Raw genomic sequence first — 22105 nt, 5'->3', positions numbered from 1 at the left:
CTAAAAATACAAAAAATTAGCCGGGCGTGGTGGCACATGCCTGTAGTCCCAGCTACTCGGGAGGCTGAGGCAGGAGAATGGCGTGAACCCAGAAGGCGGAGTTTGCAGTGAGCCGAGATTGTGCCATGGCACTGCCACTGCACTCCAGCCTGGGTGAGAGTGAGACTCCATCTCAAAAAAAAAAAAAAGACCAGCACATGGGCAACATAGTGAAACTCTATCTCTACAAAAAATATAAAAATTAGCTGGGTGTGATGGTGTGTGCCTATAGTCCTAGCTACTCAGGAGGCTGGGGTGGGAGGACTGCTTGATCCCAGAAGTTTGGAGCTGCAGTGAGCTATGACAGCACCACGGCACTCTAGCCTGGGTGACAGAGTGAAACTTGATCTAAAAAAAAGAAAAGAGGCCGGGCGCGGTGGCTCAAGCCTGTAATCCCAGCACTTTGGGAGGCCGAGACGGGCGGATCACGAGGTCAGGAGATCGAGACCATCCTGGCTAACACGGTGAAACCCCGTCTCTACTAAAAATACAAAAAACTAGCCGGGCGAGGTGGCGGGCGCCTGTAGTCCCAGCTACTCGGGAGGCTGAGGCAGGAGAATGGTGTGAACCCGGGAGGCGGAGCTTGCAGTGAGCCGAGATCCGGCCACTGCACTCCAGCCTGGGTGACAGAGCAAGACTCCGTCTCAAAAAAAAAAAAGAAAAGAGTCTGGGTGCAGTGGTTCACGCCTGTAATCCCAGCACTTTGGGAGGCCAAGGTGGGCAGATCATTTGAGATTACGAGTTGAAGACCAGCCTGGCCAACATGGCGAAACCCCATCTCTACTAAAATACACACAAAAAGGTAGCCAGGGATGGTGGCACATGCTTGTAATCCCAGCTACTCGGGAGTCTGAGGGTGGGGTGGGGATCATATGAACCAAGGAGGTGCAGGTTGCAGTGAGCCGAGATCATACCACTCCAGCCTGCGTGACACATGGAGACTCTGTCTCTAAATAAATAAATATCTACCCAGGATATCCTGAAGGGATAGGAAAGTGATTGGAGAAAAATGAAACCACGTCATATTCACAAAAACAGTAACAACAAAACACCTTGGCCCATAGGCCCCACAGAAGCTAGCTTTGCTGCCCACTCTCCTAGCCCGGCCCACCAGCCTGACTCACATCGTCACGGCTCCGCCGCAGCTGGCTCAGTTCAGTTTTGGTTCTGCTCAGCTGAGTCTCAAGGTCCAGGATTTTGTTCTGGGCTGCTCGCTCCTTGGACAGTGCGTGCTCCTTGGTTTGTTCCACCTGCACATTCAAAGGCCCAGACATGAGGCTGGTTTACTGGACATGGGGAACACTTGGCAAAGAGAAGGCTGGGCCCTTCCCACTATCTGGTCTCGCAGACAGCACTTGCACATCATTGTGGACTGTGTTCTCTAGAACGTTGGGGCAGGAACTAACTACGGGGACTATGCGTGCCACCCAGCTTTGCCTGCCCTTTTCCAATGCTCCAGGAGTCACCACCTAAGATGTGGTAAGCCTATGTGAGGCTCAAGAGGGTAGTGAGTAAATGAGCAATCATCAGATATCAAGCACTGAGCCCTCTACAGTGAAAATGTGATCCTTACAACTAATTCATGAAGCGGGTACAACTGTGTGCCCATTTTTCAGATGGAGAAATAGGCTGAGAGGTTAGGTGATTTGCCCAAGGTCACAGAGCTAATCACTCATGAAATCAGGACTGACCTGCCTCCTCGCATCTTCAATGGCGCTCTCCAACTGCCTTGCCAGGGTCCCACATTCGCGTGTTTTCTCCTCCAGCCGCAGCTGAGACTGGTGGATTGCCTCCTCCCTCTTGGCAATCACCTGTAGGAACTCGATATTCTGGGCACTGGTCGCCTCCAGTTTCCTAGGTGGAAGCACTCAGTCAGATCCTGGGCATACCCCAACCTGTCATGTTCCACCCCGCCAGGGGGCTGCCAGCCTCTCCTGGACTGGGGATCTCATCATGCCAAGAATCTCCAAGGAGCCACAGGAATGAGCCAAAGAAATCTGTAGATCAGCAAGGTGGCCAAAGGACTGTGCAGCTGGAGCAACTGGTTAGAGAACAGAGTGAAGGGTGGGAACGCAAGCAGAGACTGACCGTGGACTGTGTTAAGTGTGGATAGCATCACATGGAACACAGCAACTTGCAGCTCAGAAAAATGGCACCACTATTATCCCCACTTTAGAGATGAAGAGACCGAGCCTCAGAGAGGGGACTTCATTGGCCTGAATTCAGCACAGCTGGCAAGTCTGTAACCAAAACCCAAGCCCTCAACTTCTGCTGTTCACTGCTGCCTCCCACAGCAAAGGGACTTCAGCTACACCACTCAACATCTTGTGTGACCAGCCATAGGGCAGCTGTGGCCATCCTGATATACACACACTGTCCTCAGTGCACTTCCAGGATGCCTTCCAATTTAAGGAGCTCTGCAGGGCCTGCAGGATCTAGCTGCATTTCCAAGGCCGGGAGGGCAGAGCAGAGGTGGAGCCTGGAAGGAGCCCACTTGGTTGTAGCCTCTTTGCAAGTGCACTGGCCCCCTGGGGCACTTAGAGCCTCCTAGACCTCAGGCACCTTCACCTCTGAAACTAAGGCTGGGACCAGGGCTGGAGGACTCTTGCCCACCTCTTACAGATGCTCATATAAGCTCTCAAGGAAGACAGTCACGGGTCTAAGTCATGCTTTGCCAGGTACCAACAGTGTGATGCTGGGAAAGTCACTTAACTCCTCCCCAAGCTCAGTTTCCTCATATTTAAAACTGGGATAATACCAGCTAACTAATAACATATGCTAAACTATACTGAGCGCTCCTCTATGCCAGGTAACATGCTAGGACCTTTACCAGGATTGTATCATTGAAGACTCACACTACCACCATGAAAAGATTATCATCAGCCAGGTGTGGTGGCTCCCGCCTGTACTCCCAGCACTCTAGGAGGCCTAGATGGGTGGATCGCTTGAGCCCAGCAGTTCAGGAGCAGCCTGGGCAACACGGCGAAACCCCTTCTCTACAAAAAATACAAAAATTAGCCAGGCGTGGTGGCGTACGTCTGTAGTCCTAGCTACTTGGGAGGTTGTGGCAGGAGAATCGCTTGAGCCAAGGAGGTCGAGGTTGCAGTGAGCTGAGATTGCACCACTGCACTCGAGCCTGGGTGACAGAGTGAGATGATTCATTGATTGATTGATTGATTGATTGATTGATAGACAGATAGACAGATAGATATAGATAAATTAACTCTACCTTGATCCTTTCCTCAAAAAGAGGAAATTGAGCTTCAAAGGAATTAAATGATTTGCTCAAGATCACAATGCTGGCAAGTGGCAGAGCTGGGCCCCAAGGCCAGGGCTTCTGATTCCCAAAGCTGTACCCTTCACCTCTGACTGCCTCCAACAATCCGTAAATATCAGAGAAGGGTCAGATCAGAAAGGTCTTTGGAAGGGTGACTGGCAAGAAAGGGCAGAAAAGAGTGGGGAAGTGGCCCCACCACAGTATACTGGCTGCTGCATTCAAACTGGGCCCTGCTGGCATGCTTGGACCAGGCATGCCTTTTGGGACAGGTGGTGCCTACAGGTGGGCTGATCCTGATCACGCTGTCATGGAGTGTCTCCCCAGGCTGAGAGGCCCCCTTGCTCTCTCCCACAATGCTTACCACTGAAAAGGAAGCAGCTTTTCCTCTGAGGTCTGCCTAGTACCTTCTAGGGCCTTGAGTCCCTCAAACACTTCCGCACACTAAGCAAAAAACAGCTAAGTGGCTGAAAGTCTCAGGTCCTAGGAAGAGGACAGAGATGGGACCAAGTGCCTCTAACCTCTCCAGTTCATCCACCTTCAGACTCAGCTGTTTATTTTCCTTCTGGGAAGCCTGATGTTTCTCTCTCGCCATCTCCAGCTTGTCCCCCTGGTGTTCGATCTAAAATGACAGGAACACAGACTGGTTTACAAAGGAATTTCCCGCTAGAGCCCTCCCCTCTCCCTATGACCTGTTGTCCACACCCAGGAAAGGGGCACAGTGCCCTCAGCAGGCGTCCAAGTCTCAACGCACAACCTAGAGGAGAAAGGACAGCAGGGATAGGTTAGGCCCAAATCCAAAGACAAAAGGCTGTCCCCACAGTGGGAGAAACCAGGTTTGATGCTAAAGAATGACAAAGATGCTTTCTTGATCAGGGGAGGCCACTCAGAGAGGCCCAGCTAGGATCCAGGAAAGAAATGAGAAGGCAGAAACAGCTGACAGGGCTAACTGGCCCATACAAACCAACCAGAGAGCTTTACCTGTTATGTTGCTGGTACTATTGATCTCAACCTCCTCTTAACTGGGGACAAGTGCAGGCAAGACCACAGGAAATCTGTCAATCCTTTTGAGTTGGCAAGTTTGAGAATGTACCCAGACCCAGAGGACTGCTTTATGCAGAAGCCTCGGCTATCAGGGCTAAAAGGCCCTGAGAATGCTCAGGTTCAACGGAGAAGGCAGGCACTGTAAGGTTACAGTACTGAGAACATGGGGTTGGGAACCGGACAGAGCTGGCTGGGTTCCAACCCCTGCTTACTAAGTACTAGCTCTGTGATGGTAGGGAATTACTTCTCTCTATGCCTTGGGCTGCTTTCTGTAAAATGGGGGAAATAACACATGCACCTTACACAGTTCCTGATGGAATTAAATGAGAGAATGCAGGAACACAGAAGAGGTGCTCAAAAAATGGTAGCTCCTTTTCTAATTATCACAAGTACACATGTCAGGAGTGGGGAAGGGGCCAGCTGGGCACGGTGGCTCACACCTGTAATCCTAGTACTTTGGGAGGCGGAGGCGGGCGGATCACGAGATCAGGAGATGGAGACCATCCTGGCTAACACGGTGAAACCCTGTCTCTACTAAAAATACAAAAAATTAGCTGGGCGTCGTGGCGGGCGCCTGTAGTCCCAGCTACTCAGGAGGCTAAGGCAGGAGAATGGCGTGAACCTGGGAGGCGGAGCGTGCAGTAAGCCGAGATCGCACCACTGCACTCCAGCCTGGGCGACAGAGCGATACTCCGTCTCAAAAAAAAAAAAAAAAAAAGAGTGGGGAAGGGGCCTTGCCCAAGGTCATGCTGCAAATGGGTGGTATATAAGTTCTTGGACACTGTAGGCAGTAGGCATGGTTCTAGTAACCCAGAGACAGACTGCTTCTGGGAGAAAGGGACTGCTTGCTTCTTTCAGGACAGAATCTCAGGCAGTGAATGTTAAGAGTCAGGAGAAGCAGCTGAAGCAAGAGCAAGAGAAAAAGAAATTCTACAGCTCGGTGTCTGCTGGCACCTCCCAGCTGTGGATGTGGAGCTGAGGACAGCAGCAGAGCATACAGGCAGAGGCAGGCAGAGGCAGCAGTCTTGGGTGGGGGCAACAGCAGGAGGGCCCAGTGACTCCACGCAAGTGACGGCTCCTATAACTACAATCACTTTGTGCAAACACATGGCATTTGGCACACCAGACTTTTATTTCACAGCACTGATGATAGCTCACTCCTTTTAAAAAGCGGCAGCCAAGAAAAAGGAAGTAGTCCTCCCTTGGGGGGCGTGCAGCTCATCTTGGTATGCGGGCCCCTGCTCGGGTCAGTTCATGGGACCCTTTCTGCCAGTCCCTTACCCGGCTGCGCAGGTCTGATATGATGGCTGTGAGGTCGATGTTCTTCCGCTCATAGCCCTGCAGTTGGTCTTGGCACTCAGCCAGCTTCGCCTCCGTGATCTTCAGGATGTCAGGGAGCTGCTGCAGGTCAGCCAGCTGAGACTGGAACTGCCTTCGTGCCTGAAGCAGGAAGGAAAGACCCACAGTTGGGAAAGGCCTGGCTCCTAGTGGAGCCAGGCAGAGTCCTTTAGAGTTAGGCAGGGCTGACACAGTCCCCAGTGGAGGATCCTGCAAAATCACAGCAGAAGTGTGGCCTACGCTCCCTGCTGGCCACTGAGCAGGTGGCTTGCCATTCACTTAGTTATCCAATAACAATGGCAACCACACAGCAAACACCAAGACCCAGGCATTGTACCAGGGGCTCTGCACACTTGCTCATTTAATTCAGACAACCTGTAAAACAGGTGATGCTGTCCCCATATAAGGATAGTAAGGATCAAGAGAGCTAAGTCATTTGCCCAAGGTCATTCAGCTACAAACTGGTAAACACAGGATTAAAGTCTAGTCTAACTCCAAGTCAAGCACAGTGGCTCACGCCTGTAATCTCAGCACTCTGGAAGCCAAGGGGGGCAGATCATTTGAGGTCAGGAGTTTGACACTACCCTGGCCAACATGGTGAAACCCCGTCTCTACTAAAAATACAAAAATTAGCTGGGAGTGGTGGCACACGCCTGTAGTCCCAGCTACTTGGGACGCTGAAGCAGGAGAATCGCTTGAACCCAGGAAGTAGAGGTTGCAATGAGCTGAGATCATGCCACTGCACTCCAGCCTGGGCCACTGCACTCCAGCCTGGGTGACACAGCAAGACTCAGTCTCAAAAAAAAAAAAAAAATTTAAAAAGTCTAGTCTAACTCTAAAGCCCCTAGGAAAGCAGTCACAATGCTACAGGTCAGAGGGAAAGGTGAGAAATACCTGGTCTCAGTCCATCCTTCTACTTAACATGGAGACTGAGGATCAGAGAGGAGTTTGACTTGCTCCTCTCTGATTATGAAACAAATTAGTGGCTGAGCCTGGACTCAGCCCATCTCCAAGGTAACCATTAAGATAATCCCCCTGCTCTAATCAGCCAAAGCATCTGCAGAAGAATAAGGCTTTTTGGGAAGAGGATGGGAGACATATTTTCTGGTTGGTACAAAATAAAGACACCATATAGAATGAAATGGGCATGCCAAAGACCTGGCATAACTGTAGATTTCTGTCTACTTGGATGCTCCAAGCAGGAATTTTTTTTTTTTTTTTTTTTTTGAGACGGAGTCTCGCTCTGTCACCCAGGCTGGAGTGCAGTGGCCGGATCTCTGCTCACTGCAAGCTCCGCCTCCCGGGTTTACGCCATTCTCCTGCCTCAGCCTCCCAAGTAGCTGGGACTACAGGCGCCCGCCACCTCGCCCGGCTAATTTTTTGTATTTTTAGTAGAGACGGGGTTTCACCGTGTTAGCCAGGATGGTCTCGATCTCCTGACCTCGTGATCCGCCCGTCTCGGCCTCCCAAAGTGCTGGGATTACAGGCTTGAGCCACCGCGCCCGGCCAGGAATTTTTTTTTTTTTTTTTTTTGAGACAGAGTTTTACTCCTGTTGCCCAGGCTGGAGTGCAATGGCACGATCTCGGCTCACTGCAACCTCCGCCTCCCGGGTTCAAGCGATTCTCCTGCCTCAGTCTCCCAAGTAGCTGGGATTACAGGCATGTGCCACCATGCTCGGCTAATTTTGGTATTTTAGTAGAGACAGGGTATTTCGCCATGTTGGTCAGGCTGGTCTTGAACTCCCGACCTCAGTTGACCTGCCTGCCTCAGTCTCCCAAAGTGCTGGGATTACAGGTGTGAGCCACTGCGCCTGGCCAGGAGGGTTTTTGTTGTTGTTATTGTTTTAAGGAAATTGAAAAGGAGATAGAAGAAAACCAAGAGAAAAAAAAAAAAAAAAACAAGACAAAGCAGCAGCATGAGAGAGAGAAGAGAGGAGACAAGAAAGAGACAGAGGAGAGAGAGACACGGGTAGAGTAGATCAGTCCACCAATGAGAAAATGAGCTCATCTTTGTTGCCCAAATCAGGTGGGGTCAAAGGCAAACGAGAGGAACACACTCACAGTCATTGAGTTAGATACGGAATTGGGTAGGAGAAGAAAGCAAGGAAGGAAAGCAGTACCGCCTCAATCTCTTTGTTCATCTCATCTTTAAGGATCTTGTTCTCTTTGTCACAGCGTTCTAGCTGGGCAGCTACTTCATCAGCCTCCAATCTGGTCTTCATCACCTAAGGACCAACAACACGGTGGTTCCTCTTAGGCAAAGCCACGTTTTGGTGAAAACCATCTTCCATACCCAACCCTTCCTGGGATTGGCCTGGTAGGGAGCCCCCAGTCTGATGGGGGCAGGGTGGGCACTGCTTGGAAGGGCCAGGGCCCCAGTGAGGCCTACCTGACTCTTATAGTTGTCAATCATCCCCTCATAGTTCTTCACTGAGGCCTTCAGCTGCTGGACCTCGAGGTGTGCCTGGTTGAGCTTGTCCTCCATTGGAGCAAAGCTGGCCTAGAAGGGATGGCTCATGAGTAACCCACAGGAAGGTTCTGCAACAGGTGGACCTCCTACCCTCAACTCTATCCAAGGAACCAGCAAAGGAAAGGCCCCCTACTCTAACCCACAAAGCACTTTGCCTGAGAGAAGCACCGAGAAGCAGGTAAGACTCCTAATGTTACCACCTCAGGTGAATAGAGATGCAAATAAATTACTTCTGTTTTTTCTTATTCCAAAAGCAATATATAATCATTAAAGAAAATGGAGATAAAACCAGCCGGGCACGGTGGCTCACGCCTGTAATCCCAGCACTTCAGGAGGCCGAGGCGGGCGGATCACGAGGTCAGGAGATCGAGATCACAGTGAAACCCCGTCTCTACTAAAAATACAAAAAATTAGCCGGATGTGGTGGTGGGCGCCTGTAGTCCCAGCTACTTGGGAGGCTGAGCCAGGAGAATGGCGTGAACCCGGGAGGTGGAGCTTGCAGTGAGCCGAGATCGCGCCACTGCACTCCAGCCTGGGCGACAGAACTAGACTCTGTCTCAAAAAAGAAAATGGAGATAAAACCAATACACACTAATCCTAATGCTTAATGACTTGGGATATAGCTTTACATCTATAGCTGCATAACTTTTTCGTTTCTGTCAAAAAGAATGAGACTATACTATACTTACTGCTATGTAACATACTTTTTCCCCGCCATGGGATCTGCCAGGTTGTATGTAACATACTTTTTGTTTAAATGTGTTATTTATTTATTTATTTATTTATTTATTTATTTATGAGACAGAGTCTCGCTCTGTCACCCAGGCTGGAGTGCAGTGGCCCGATCTCAGCTCACTACAACCTCTGCCCCAGAGTTCAAGCAATTCTCCTGCCTCAGCCTCCCGAGTAGCTGGGACTACAGGCATCTGCCACTACGCCTGGCTAATTTTTATATTTTTAGTAGAGACAGGGTTTCACCATATTGGCCAGGCTCGTCTTGAACTCCTGACCTTGTGATCTACCCGCCTCCGCCTCCCAAAGTGCTGGGATTACACGCGTGGGCCACCGCGCCCGGCTGTTTATTTTTGAGGTGGAGTCTCGCTCTGTCGCCCAGCCTGGAGTGCAAAGACACAATCTCAGTTCAATGCAACCTCCACCTCCCAGGTTCAAGCTATTCTCCTGCCTCAGCCTCCTGAGTAGCTGGGATTACAGGCACACACTACCACACCCGGCTAATTTTTTATATTTTTGGTAGAGATGGGGTTTTACCATGTTGGCCAGGCTGATATCAAATTTCTGAACTCACATGATCTGCCTGCCTTGGCCTCCCAAAGTGCTGAGATTATAGGCGTGAGCCACCATGTCCAGCCGTAACATACTTTATAAATTAACAATATGTTGTGGGCTGGGTGCAGTGGCTCATGCCTGTAATCCCAGCACTTTGGGAGGCCAAGGTGGTAGGACCACGAGGTCAGGAGTTCAAGACCAGCCTGGCTAATCCTGTGAAGCCGGGTCTCTACTAAAAATACAAAAATCAGCCAGATGTGCTGGCGTGCGCCTGTAGTCCCAGCTACTTGGGAGGCTGAGGCAGAAGAATCGCTTGAACCTGGGAGGTGGAGGTTGGTTGCAGCAAGCCGAGATAGCACGACTGCGCTCCAGCCTGGGCGACACAGTGAGACTCTGTCTCAAAAAAAAAAAAATAAATAAAAATAAGGTTGTGAATTTCTCTCAAGTCAATAATGTCCTCTGAACTTACAATGCAGGTGGGAAATTTAAAGAATAAAATAAATGTCTTCCTGTAACCCAAATACTCATCTTAGATGGAACAATATAAAATGGTGTATCAAATGAATAAAATAAGTAGTAGTCACTTAAAAGAGAGATAAAGCTCAAAAATCCAACCTTAACAGATGTCTGTAAATATGGTTAAATCAGAAAAGCAAGTGACAGAATAATGGATGGATGAGTGGATGTGTATGTGCTTGATTATGTTAGTACTGGGGGAAAATCTAGAAAAATACATGTTCATGGCTAGTGGAGATCTTCACGTCTATATCACGTTTCTGTAATGTTTTGAACTTTTACTATGAGCATATTTAACTTTTATAATCATACTAGGAAAGGCCAGGCGTGGTGGCTCACGTCTGTAATCCCAACACTTTGGGAGGCCGAGGCAGGTGAATTGAGGTCAGGAGTTCGAGACCAGCCTGACCAACGTGGTGAAACCCTGTCTCTACTAAAAATACAAAAAATTAGCTGGGCATAGTGGCGGATGCCTGTAATCCCAGCTACTTGGGAGGCTGAGGCAGGAGAATCGCTTGATCCCGGAAGGTGGAGGTTGCAGTGAGCCAAGATCGTGCCACTTCACTCCAGCCTGGGCAACAGAGCAAGACTCTGTCTCAAAAAAAACCAAAAAAATTATATTAGGAAAATATACTTCTACAAACATCATTTTGAAGGGCCACAATGTAATACACTACACAGATGCACCATACTATAACTAATCCCCTAAATAATTGTTGGCTTTTAAAATTTTTTTGTAGAAATGGGGTCTTGCTGGGGTTGCCCAGGCTGGTCTAGAACTCCTGGCCTCAAGCAGTCCTCCCGCATTGGGATTACATGTGTGAGCCACCATGGCTGCCCTCCTAAATAACTGTTAAGACTCACATGTTACTTTTAATGTATCTGACAACTGCACTATATAATGAGATACTAGTACACTCCCACCAGAGTAGCTAACATAAAATAGACACTCAGTACCAAGCATTGCCAAGGAGGCCAGAGCGACTGTTACCCTTTTACTCACCACTGACAGGTGTGGAGATTTGTTCAACTACTTTACTGTTCAGTAACATCTACCAATAACTACTTTACTACTTAGTAACATGCTTTACTATTCAGTGACATCTACCAAATATAGACTTATGCACACCCAGTGATGACCTGGCAGTTCTACTTCAAGGTATATAGACAATAAAGACGCACCAAATGTGTACACCTAAAGACATACAAAGATGTTCACAGCAACACTATGGAAACCCAAATGTCCACTGACAGTAGAATGGACAAATATACTGTGGTGTATTCATATAACGGCATACCCTAGAGGACTGAGGATGAATAAACTGCTACAAACAATGGGGCTGGCTCAGCAAACTTGCGGAGTAGAAGCCAGGCCCGAGGGTATTCAAACTACTCAAATCTCTAAAGTTAAAAGCAGGCAACTAACTTGTGGTGACAGGAGATGGGCTAGCAGTTACCTTTACAGGTGTATTAGTAACAAGAAAGGTCACTAGGGTGCAGGCAAGGTTCAATCAGAGTGACTGATGGATAAAGTATATTCACTTTATGAAAATTCTAGGATCTGTGTACTTTTCCTTATGTTATTCTCCCTTACAATCAATCTTAACAAGAAAAAACAAAATCAGTGAAAAAATAAAGCTAGATATTATTGCCCAGATCAACAAAAAACCAAGATAAAACCTCTCTCTGAAATGTCAACCTCTGCTCAGGTGCCTCTCGCCCCAGCAGGCTGAAAGGAGGGTATGGTGAGGTTAAGAGCTAGGGCTCCAGAGTCAGACTCGAGTTCAAATCTCAACTCCGATACTTCCTAGGGCAAAATCTTGACAAGAAACTTGACCTCTCTCTCGGCCTCGGTTTCCTTATTCTCATTTCTTTTTTTTTTTTTTTCGCCCAGGCTGGAGTGCAGTGGCGCGATCTCAGCTCACCGCAACCTCCACTTCCCGGGCTCAAGCAATTCTCCTGCCTCAGCCTCCTGAGTAGCTGGGATTACAGGCACATGCCACCATGCCCAGCTAACTGTTTTTGTATTTTTAGTAGAGATAGGGTTTCACTATGTTGGCCAGGCTGGTCTTGACCTCCTGACCTCAGGTGATCCGCCTGCCTCAGCCTCCCAAAGTGCTGGGATTACAGACGTGAGTCACCACGCCCGGCCCCTTATTCTCATTTAATGGAGATAATCATCACGTTACTGGCAGATTGTTTTCCAGGCTGGAGTGCAGCGGTGCGATCTTGGCTCACTGCAGCCTCAACCTCCCAGGCTCAAGCGATTCTCCCACCTCAGCCTCCTGAGTAGCTGGGATTATAGGCACATGACTCCACGCCTGGCTACTTTTTGTATGTTTTGTAGAGATAGAATTTCGCCATGTTGCCCATGGCTGGTTTCAAACTCCTACGCTCAAGTGATCCTCCTGCCTTGGCCTCCCAAAGTGCTGGGATTACAGGCCTAAACCACCACGCCTGGTCAAATCCAGGCTTTTCTGACTCCGTCTTAGTCCGATGCCCCCAGGCCCACTTAAGACAAGACCTGGTCATCAGCTCACTGGGCCCCACCCAGATGCCTGGTCCCCAGCTCTCACGCGAACCTTCAGTCTCTCATTCTCCAGCTTGAATGCGGAATACTCAGCAGTCTGACGGTGTAGTCTCTCCACCAGGCTATCCCGGTCTTCCCGCATCTTCTCCTCCAAGGTTTGTTGTTGGTTTACGAGATCTGTTACCCGGCTGGAAGATCACAAAGTGAAAGCAGACAGAGACAATCAATTACACAGGTTCTAAAGAACCCAGGTCATTGTGTGGTGAGGGACCAAGTGTTCTCACCACTCAACATACTGCCTGCCTGCTCCCCAATCTCCATACTGAGAAGCAACTCTGCTGCCCTGCCTCGGCATTGCTGCTGTGGCACTCCCATGCCTGTCGCACCTCCGAACAACGTCCATTAAGATATGTCTCCCATACCTCCCCTTCCAACAAACCATCTACAATTCAACAACAAGCAATGACTCATTAAGAGAAGTGTGGGCTGGGTGTGGTGGCTCACACCTGTAGTCCCAGGGCTTTGGGAGGCCAAGGCGGGAGGACTGCTTGAGCCTAGCAGTTGAAGGTTGCAGTGAGCTATGCTGGTGCCACTGCACTATAGCCTGGGTGAAAGAGCAAGACTTTGTCTCCACTTTAAAAATAAGAGAGAGAGAGGGATGTGTACCCATCTTGATCCTCTCATGAGACCAAGACACTCTTTGAAGGCAAGGACCCTTCCCAACTCCCTACAACTCCTCCCTGAATCTCTCTGCCTATCAGGTCTTGGTGTTAGGACAGACTCTTCTGGAATCCCGTCCTGGACTCCCAGGCTGGTGGGCAGAGATTATCACCTAGGCATTCCTCTCCAGCCAGGCCCTGAGCACCCTGGGCTTTTGTGCCCCCAGCAGGGGGCTGGTGCCATGATTGGCTCGTTCACATATGAATACCCACCTAGCACAGGCAGGAACAGCAATGAGTGTGGTGTGGGAAAAAGGCACAAATAGAGAGAAAGACGCCAACTTAGGAGCCAGCTGCCTGCCCCACCCCCAGTCCTTTCTGCTCCCTGCTGCTCCCTCAGTCACTCAGCAAAGCTATCATCAGTCAAAGAGCAGAGACTGTGGCCTCAAGAGGAGCCCTGGGGCTCACAGGTGCTTACTCCTCTATCTTGACCACAGACCCATCAAAAAACTTTTGCACAATACGTGCTCTCAGTATTGACCAATTACAGTCCACCACTGAACACTGACCAGGCCCGAGCAAACATGTCAGTTTGCTGGCAACTCAAGTTCACCTGGCAAACTCCTACTCACACTTAAAAACTCAGTTCAGACATCTTGTCCCTGACTCCTCCCCTGTACCACGTATGCTTCTGTCTTAGGTATCTATGTTCTCCTACTAGACAGAGAACTCCCTAAGGACAGCAGCTGGCATACAGCCTGGCACATAGTGGGTTCTCAGAACATGTTTGCTAAGTTGAGGTGAATATAGTAAGAGACTTTCCCGACCTGGGAGATTAAATGAGCTCCCCCATGACCTATCCTTAGTCCAGGGAGTCCGTGCCTCTTGTAGCCCTATCTCCTCTACAGAGTAGAGGGCAAGGCATGCATTTGTCTTCTTACTGCTATAACCCTGATGGCCAGCACACAGCAGCTTGGTATACGGTAGATGCTCAATACATATTTTTCCAATAAATGAAGGAACAAATGAGAATGATGGAATGGTCGCTGCTCACAGTTCGCCAGTGACAAGAAAGGTGTCGGCTCAGTCACTTGCAACGTGGGGCCACTTTTGCCCCCTACTCCCATGCCATACCACTGACCTACTGACTGGCAGGCACTGGCAAACAGCTGCTGTCCCTGGGCAGACAACAGAGAGAAGACACTTGGGTCACCATCTGCCCCATTCCCCAAGAATAGGAATGAGGACACCAGGGTGCCCATTTCAAATGCTGTGCAGACTGGGGACAGGCTCAGGCCCACGTGCTGAAGTCAGACTCACACCTCTGTGAGCAGAGACCCGGCCCCTACTCAGTGCCTAACAGTAGGGTAGGACCCCAGGACTAGGGCCAGAGCCTGCACCCCAGCTCCAACCAGAAAGCCCAGCTCAGGGCTGCCCACATCACAGCCCAGTGCAGCCCCCAGCCCGGACAGTACAAACAGCAGTCATGTGGCCTTCCCTGAGCCACCAGGCTCCTCCCACCTGCACACCCAAGTCCCTCAACAGCCCCATGTTCCCTCTCCTACTCTAAGACGTACTCATTCAGGACAATAATTTCCAGCTCGAGGTCTCCCTTGTCTTTTACGACTTGGTTGTAGCGGCTTCTCCAGGACTCCAGAGTGGATAAAGCTTCAGCGACATAAAGATCCTGGGAACACGGGACAACAGCGCCTGTCAGCCTAGTGTCAGTGCTGAGGCTGCCAGGAGCTGGGAGCAGGCTCATCCTAGGTGGTTTCTCACCCTGGTAACCTAAACCTCATTCTGGAATTCACCTTTCTAGGGGGCGCTGGGAGTGACAGTGGGAGCTCAGTTAGTGCTCCCAGATTTCTAGCAATCAAATGTGTCCTGTTTGTAAATCCTTCCTTGACCATCATTCTCACCCACAAAGTTGACATGGCTGAACTCTCCTACAAAGCCTCCAATCATCTCCAGCCACCCACCCATCCAGCTTTTACCCATTTGATCCCCTTAACTCCCTCTCCCTCCTCCCCAGTCATCTATCCTTTCCACCACTACCATCCCTCATCCACCCACCCCTCCACTACCCATCTGGCCAACCACCCCTCTGCTATCACGCAGCCCTCCACAGGGCAGGTGAGGAGCTGGGCACCCCAGGCCTGTGACCTTGTCGGCGAGTTGCACGTGCAGCTGCTCGGCGTACTCCTCGCTCTTCTCGGCTCGCTCCTTCTGGGCACGGATGGCCTTCTTCAAGCTCTCTTTGTCTCGGTCTCCCTTCTGCTTCAACTCCTTCAGCTGCTCCATGATGGCCTCCACTTCTGCCTTGTGCTGATTCCCGCTGCGCTCCAGATTCTGGAAGGGGGAAGGGTTGGGACAGAGAGGGAGAAGAGAGACAAGGAGGTTGTGGGAAGGCAAAGCAGAGGGTGGAGAAAGAGAGGAAAAGGCAAGAGCAAAGAGGAAACGAGGAAGACAGAAAACAGATGCTCAGCTGTGTAAGAGGCTCCCCTAACTCGGACCAGAGACATGGTCCCTCCCAGCTCCCACGATACCTCCCTGGATCTCTCAGCCCATGGGGTCTTGATATTAGTCTTGATATTAGGTCAGAACTGCTCTGGAATCCTTCCCTGAACTCCCAGCCTTGTGTTCAGAGATAATTCCTTGGTCACTCAGCAGATGTATGACCTCAGAGGACCCCTGGGCTACAAAGAGACCATCCCTTTCTCTTGGGTAATTAGGAGAACTGAGGGCCTAGGGGATTAAGTGATAGGCCTGGGGACATGGCACACAACCCCGTCACTGCTGGGAAGGATGCCCAACACCTCCTGGGTCTCTGTCCACTGCTCTTGCCACTGTCCTAGAATGTCTCTTGAGGCCTGAGTATTTTGTCATCAGCTGTCTCAGAAACCTTTGGAGGCACACTTCCTGAGTGTGATACCGGGCCAGGCCACCACCATCAAATTGGCAGGCCTTGCCTCCTCTTTTCCCACTTGTGGGGCCAATAGGTACCTTGATCTGCATGCACAGGCGACTGTTCTCAGCTTCTTTGGACCGAAGCTGTGCCTGCAAATGCCCACGCATGGACTCCATGGATTTAGAAAGCTCAGAGGCTGTCTTTGCTTGAGCCTGTGGAGAGACAGAGAAAGTGATGGAGGCACAATATTTTTTTTTGTTTGTTTTTTTCAGACGGAGTCTCGCTCTGTTTCCCAGGCTGGAGTGCAGTGGCACAATCTCGGCTCGCTGGAACCTCCACCTCTTGGGCTCCAGCAATTCTTCCGCCTCAGCCTCCTGAGTCGCTGGAGTTATAGGCACATGCCATTAAACCCAACTAGTTTTTTGTATTTTTAGTAGAGACAGGGTTTCACCATGTTGGCCAGACTGGTCTCGATCTCCTGACCTCAAGTGATCCACCCTCCTCGGCCTCCCAAAGTGCTAGGATTACAGGCGTGAGCCACCGTGCCTGGTCAACAATTTTTTTTTTTTTGAATCAGTGTATCACTCTGTTGCCAAGGCTAGAGTGCAGTGGCATGACCACGACTCATTGCAGCCTCAGTCTCCCAGGCTCAAGTGATCCTCCCATCTCAGCATCCAGAGTAGCTGGAACTACAGGTGCATGCCACCACACCTGGCTGATTTTTTTAAATTTTTATTTTTATTTCGCAGAGATGGGGTCTCTCTGTGTTGCCCAGGATGGTCTCGAACTCCTGGCCTCAATCAATCCTCCTGCATTGGCCTCCCAAATTGCTAGGGAGAGGCCTAGGCTGGTCTCAAAAAAAGTGCCAGACATGAGCCACTGCACCCGGCCCAAAGGCAGGATTTGAACCCAGCTCTCTGCATATCCATTATGTTCTACTGGCTCATAAAAATGCACAACTGCGGCTGGGCGCAGTGGCTCATGCCTGTAATCCCAGCACTTTGGGAGGCCGAGGCAGACAGATCACGAGGTCAAGAAATCAAGACCATTATGGCCAACATGGTGAAACCCCATCTCTACTAAAAATACAAAAATTAGCTCGGCATGGTGGCGCACACCTGTAGTTCCAGCTACCTGGGAGGCTGAGGCAGGAGAATCGCTCAAACCCGGGAGGCAGAGGTTGCAGTGAGCTGAGATTGCGCCAGTGCACTCCAGCCTGACGACAGAGCAAGACTCCGTCTCAAAAAAAAAAAAAAAAAAAAGAAAAAGAAAAAGCACAACTGCTGGGGACAATACCTTCTCACATTGTATTTCCTGAAGGAGCTCTTCCACCTCCTTGTCCTTGTCTTGCAGCAGTAACAGCAGGCGCTGGAAGAGAACACAGGCTGTCAGGTGCCTCCTGGGAAGGGCAAAGGGGCCCAGCCCAGGGAGGACAGAGACTTCTGAGTGCCTGGCCACTGGGGCCCAAAGTCCTATGTATATTGGCCCATGTCAGAGATCCATGTCAGAAGCACCTAACACATGCATTTAAAAAATTTTTTTAAACAATGAACATGTATTTATTTTACAATTTAAGAACAGTAATGTTAATTGTAGAAAACATTGAGAACACACCAAAAAACTCCTCCAAAGAAACCCCGTGACCCCCCATGTAGAAATAACTAGTTAATGCATATTAAAAGTCATATACTCAGCACCCTTTAAAAAAAAAAAAGTCATATGCCTACTTTGTTCCATAGCCTAAAATCTCATTTTGACCACAATGTGATTAAATCTTCTGCATCTTTCGAAAGAGCTGCTTGATGTTTCAAGTTACTGACGTATATCATAACTTAACAAGGGTTCTTGAGCTGGGAATGCATTATCGCCAAGCTTGCTGCATCTCCACTCCTTCCTTGACTAAGCATCAGAAGAAACAGGCCACACCTTGGGAAACTGGGCCTCCATCTCCCTCCCCTCTCTTGGAGACTTACAAAAGCATTAATACAGCAGACACTCCAAAAAAGTCTTGGAAAAAGCTGTTGAACTTTATGTTCAGGCCAGCCTATGGTTTCCCAAATTTAACTGGCTATGGAACCTCCCCTTTGGTTTCTTGCACTCATTAACATCTCAAGGAACTTAGGGTTCCATGAATAGACTTTGAAACATGCTGCTTTGGGAGAGACTCCTAGAATTAGGATTACTGAGTCCAAAGGTGTGTGCTTTTTGATGGCTTTCAATCCATAATACAAATAAGGAAATCCAGCTTTAACAGACACGGATGATTTACAAATCCAACATCATTATTACCTGCCTTCATGTTGGTGTCCAGCTTTGTGGTTCAAGGTCTCAAGTAACTAACTACACAAGCCTATCAGAACAGGCAGGACAGGAGGACATCAGCCCATTTTATGGATCATGAAACTAAGACCCAGCGAAATGCTCCAGCCCTCCTGCCTTGATCCAAGCGCCTCTACACTTTGTAGCGGAACAACACCCTTGCCACCTGTACCCACTAGAGTAGACAGGGGGAGCCTCAGATACCGCTTTCTCTGAGTCGGCCTCCGCCAGCCGTTTCAGTAGTGCTCCTTGTTGCTCCATTAGTCTTTCAGAATCCTTCAAAGAAAGGCAAAGGAAAAGGTCAAGTCATTAAGCAATAAACCCAGATGTCTACATTTTATTGATTCTTTACCTTTTCCAAAAATTATATATATATTTTTTTGAGTCTTACTCTGTTGCCCAGGCTGGAGTGCAGTGATGCAGTCACAGCTCACTGCAGCCTGGTCCTTCTGGGCTCAAGCCATCCTCCCATCTCAGCCGACCTAGTAGCTGGAACCACAAGTATGCATTACCATGCCCGACTTTTTAAACATTATTATTATTTGTAGAGTTGGAGGGTATCTCTGTTTGCCCAGGCTGGTCTTGAACTCCTAGGTTCAAACTATCTGCCTGCTTTGGCCTCCCCAAGTGCCAGGATAACAGGTGTGAGCCACGACACCTGGCCCAAAAAGCTGTATTTCTAATTTGAAAAGTAATAGGTGAATATATTCTCACTATGAAATACTGAATACTAATAAAGCTACAGTTCCTCCTGTACCCACCTCCAAACCCTACTCTACTACTATTAGTTTGAGGAGTATCCTTCCCATCCTTTTTCTCTGCATCTAAGAGAGAAATACTGTATTTCTCTGTATTGAAAATACTTTACAGAATTCAATATTATATTCAAATCCTGTTTCTCTGTAATGAAACAGTAATTTGCCACATCAAGAGAAATACTGTTTTTCTCTGGGGGAAGCGGGAAGGGATTCAAGTGTAACTTTAGGAAAATAATATCACATTGTATTTATGTGTTAATTTTTTTAAATTTTTTTATTTTTTAGAGACAAAGTCTCACTCTTGTACCCCAGGCTGGAGTGAGATGGCACGATGGCACGATCTCGGCTCACTGCAACCTCCGCCTCTCGGGTTCAAGCGATTCTTCTGCCTCAGCCTCCCGAGTAGTTGGGATTACAGATAACTGCCACCATGCCTGGCTAATTTTTGTATTTTTAGCAGAGATGGGGTTTCACCATATTGGCCAGGCTGGTCTCAAACTCCTGACCTCAGGCGATCCGCCTGCCTTGGCCTCCCAAAGTTCTGGGATTATAGGCGTGAGCCACTGTGCCCAGCCGTTACTTAATTTTTAAGAACAGCTTTATTGAGATATAAATTTGAACACCATTTAAAGTGTACAGGCTGGGCGCGGTGGCTCAAGCCTGTAATCCCAGCACTTTGGGAGGCCGAGACAGGCGGATCACGAGGTCAGAAGATCGAGACCATCCTGGCTAACACGGTGAAACACCGTCTCTACTAAAAAATACAAAAAACTAGCCAGGCGAGGTGGCGGGCGTCTGTAGTCCCAGCTACTCGGGAGGCTGAGGCAGGAGAATGGCGTAAACCCGGGAGGTGGAGCTTGCAGTGAGCTGAGATCCAGCCACTGCACTCCAGCCTGGGCGACAGAGCGAGACTCCGTCTCAAAAAAATAAAAATAGGCCGGGCGCGGTGGCTCAAGCCTGTAATCCCAGCACTTTGGGAGGCCGAGGCGGGCGGATCACGAGGTCAGGAGATCGAGACCATCCTGGCTAACATGGTGAAACCCCGTCTCTACTAAAAATACAAAAAAACTAGCCGGGCGCGGTGGCGGGCGCCTGTAGTCCCAGCTACTCGGAGGCTGAGGCAGGAGAATGGCCTGAACCTGGGAGGCGGAGCTTGCAGTGAGCCGAGATCGCGCCACTGCACTCCAGCCTGGGTGACAGAGCGCGAGACTCCGTCTCAAAAAATAAATAAATAAATAAATAAATAAATAAATAAAAATAAAAATAAAAATAAAGTGTACAGCATGGTGACTATAATTAATGATGTATTATATACTTGAAGTGTACTAGGAGATCTTAAGTGTTCTCACCACACACACAAAAAAAGATAACCATGTGACGTGATGGATGTGTGAATTAGCTTGATTGAGGTAGTCACTTTACAATGCATATGGGCATTGGCCGGGTGCGGTGGCTCAAGCCTGTAATCCCAGCACTTTGGGAGGCCGAGATGGGCGGATCACGAGGTCAGGAGATCGAGACCATCCTGGCTAACACAGTGAAACCCCATCTCTACTAAAAAAATACAAGGCCGGGCACGCTGGCTCAAGCCTGTAATCCTAGCACTTTGGGAGGCCGAGGCGGGTGGATCACCGGTGTCAGGAGAGATCGAGACTATCCTGGCTAACATGGTGAAACTCGCCTCACTTTAAATACAAAACTACCGGGCGTGGTGTATGGCACCTGTAGTCTCAGCTACTTGGGAGGCTGAGGCGGAGAATGGCGGAACTGGAGGCGGAGCTTGCAGTGAGTCGAGATCGCCACTGCACCTGTGCCTGAGCACAGCCAGACTCACTCAAAAACAAAAACTAGTCAGCGACGCGGGCGGGCTCTGAACCAGCTACTCTGGAGGCTGAGACAGGAGAATGGCGTAAACCCGGGAGGCGGAGGTTGCAGTGAGCTGAGATCCGGCCACTGCACTCCAGCCTGGGCGACAGAGCCAGACTCCGTCTCAAAACAAAACAAAACAAAACAAAACAAAACAAAACAAAAAAAAAACAATGCATATGGGCATCAAATCATCATGATGAACATCTTAAAATATATACGACATCTGTTTGTCAAATATACCTCAATAAAGCTAGAAGAAAAAATAAAGTGTACAATTAAATGACTTTGGTATATTCCATTATTAATTTTTAAAAATTGTGGTAAAATATATGTAACATTAAACTTGTCATTTTAACCTTCTTATTTCTTTTAGAGACACAGTCTGGCTCTGTCACCCATGCTGGAGTACATGTTGTGATCATGGATCATAGCTCACTGCAACCTTGAAATCCTGGACTCAAGTGATCCTCCCACCTCAGCCTCCTCAGTAGCTGGGAACACAGGTGTGCACCACCACACCTGGCTAACCATTTTTAAGCGTAAAATTCAGTGGCATTTAGTACATTCATCATACTTACAACCATCACCACTATCTAGCTCCACAACATTTTCATCATCCGAAAAACAAACCCTACACCATTAAGCAGCCATTCCCATTCCCTCCCACTCCTGCCCCTAGCAACCACTGATCTGCTTTCTGTCTCTAATGTGCCATGGCATGTTGAACCTCTCCCTGTCTCTAATATGCCATTGCCATTTTTAAACTCTCCCCACAACCTCTGGACAATGAGGCAGTTCCCATGTTTTGCAACTACAAACACTGCAGCAATAGATGTTGCTGGGCATATACAAAGTGCCTCTCTAGGGATACCAAGAAGAGGAATGGCCAGGTCAGAAGGTCTGAGATTTGTGGCTGAAATGCCTTGCAAAATGCCTGCACCAATTCGCCGGGCTACAAGCAGGACATGGGAGGACTCGCTTCCCTGCACTCACCAGCACCAGGCAGCAGCCAACCTCTGCCTCTGTTGCCAGTATCTGCCAACAGTACTCCTGCGAAATGGTTTCATTTGCACTTTTCTTTTCTTTTCTTTTCT

General features: G+C 49.1%; 1 protein-coding gene across 33 annotated transcripts in view; it reads right to left on the bottom strand.

The window, feature by feature from the left end:
* The window catches only part of ODF2 (outer dense fiber of sperm tails 2), a 49149-nt gene that overhangs the window by 2007 nt on the left and 25037 nt on the right, over positions 1-22105 (bottom strand). For 32 of the 33 annotated variants that reach the window (XM_031654594.1, XM_031654598.1, XM_031654605.1 and 29 more), the window contains 12 exons: positions 18589-18660; positions 17362-17433; positions 16161-16277; positions 15321-15506; positions 14735-14844; positions 12551-12686; positions 8085-8195; positions 7816-7920; positions 5639-5797; positions 3835-3935; positions 1731-1893; positions 1164-1289 (listed from right to left, as the gene is read on the bottom strand). In XM_031654594.1, the coding sequence (XP_031510454.1) occupies positions 1164-1289; positions 1731-1893; positions 3835-3935; positions 5639-5797; positions 7816-7920; positions 8085-8195; positions 12551-12686; positions 14735-14844; positions 15321-15506; positions 16161-16277; positions 17362-17433; positions 18589-18660 (1458 nt within the window). The remainder of the gene's footprint in view (positions 1-1163; positions 1290-1730; positions 1894-3834; positions 3936-5638; positions 5798-7815; positions 7921-8084; positions 8196-12550; positions 12687-14734; positions 14845-15320; positions 15507-16160; positions 16278-17361; positions 17434-18588; positions 18661-22105) is intronic. The other variant, XR_004178018.1, reaches the window with a different exon arrangement.

This window comes from Papio anubis, chromosome 13, assembly GCF_008728515.1.
Source record: "Papio anubis isolate 15944 chromosome 13, Panubis1.0, whole genome shotgun sequence".
In the NCBI taxonomy this organism is placed as follows: Eukaryota; Metazoa; Chordata; class Mammalia; order Primates; family Cercopithecidae; genus Papio; species Papio anubis.
The sequence above is the reverse complement of the archived record's forward strand: the minus strand, read 5'-3'. Positions and strand labels throughout refer to the sequence as shown.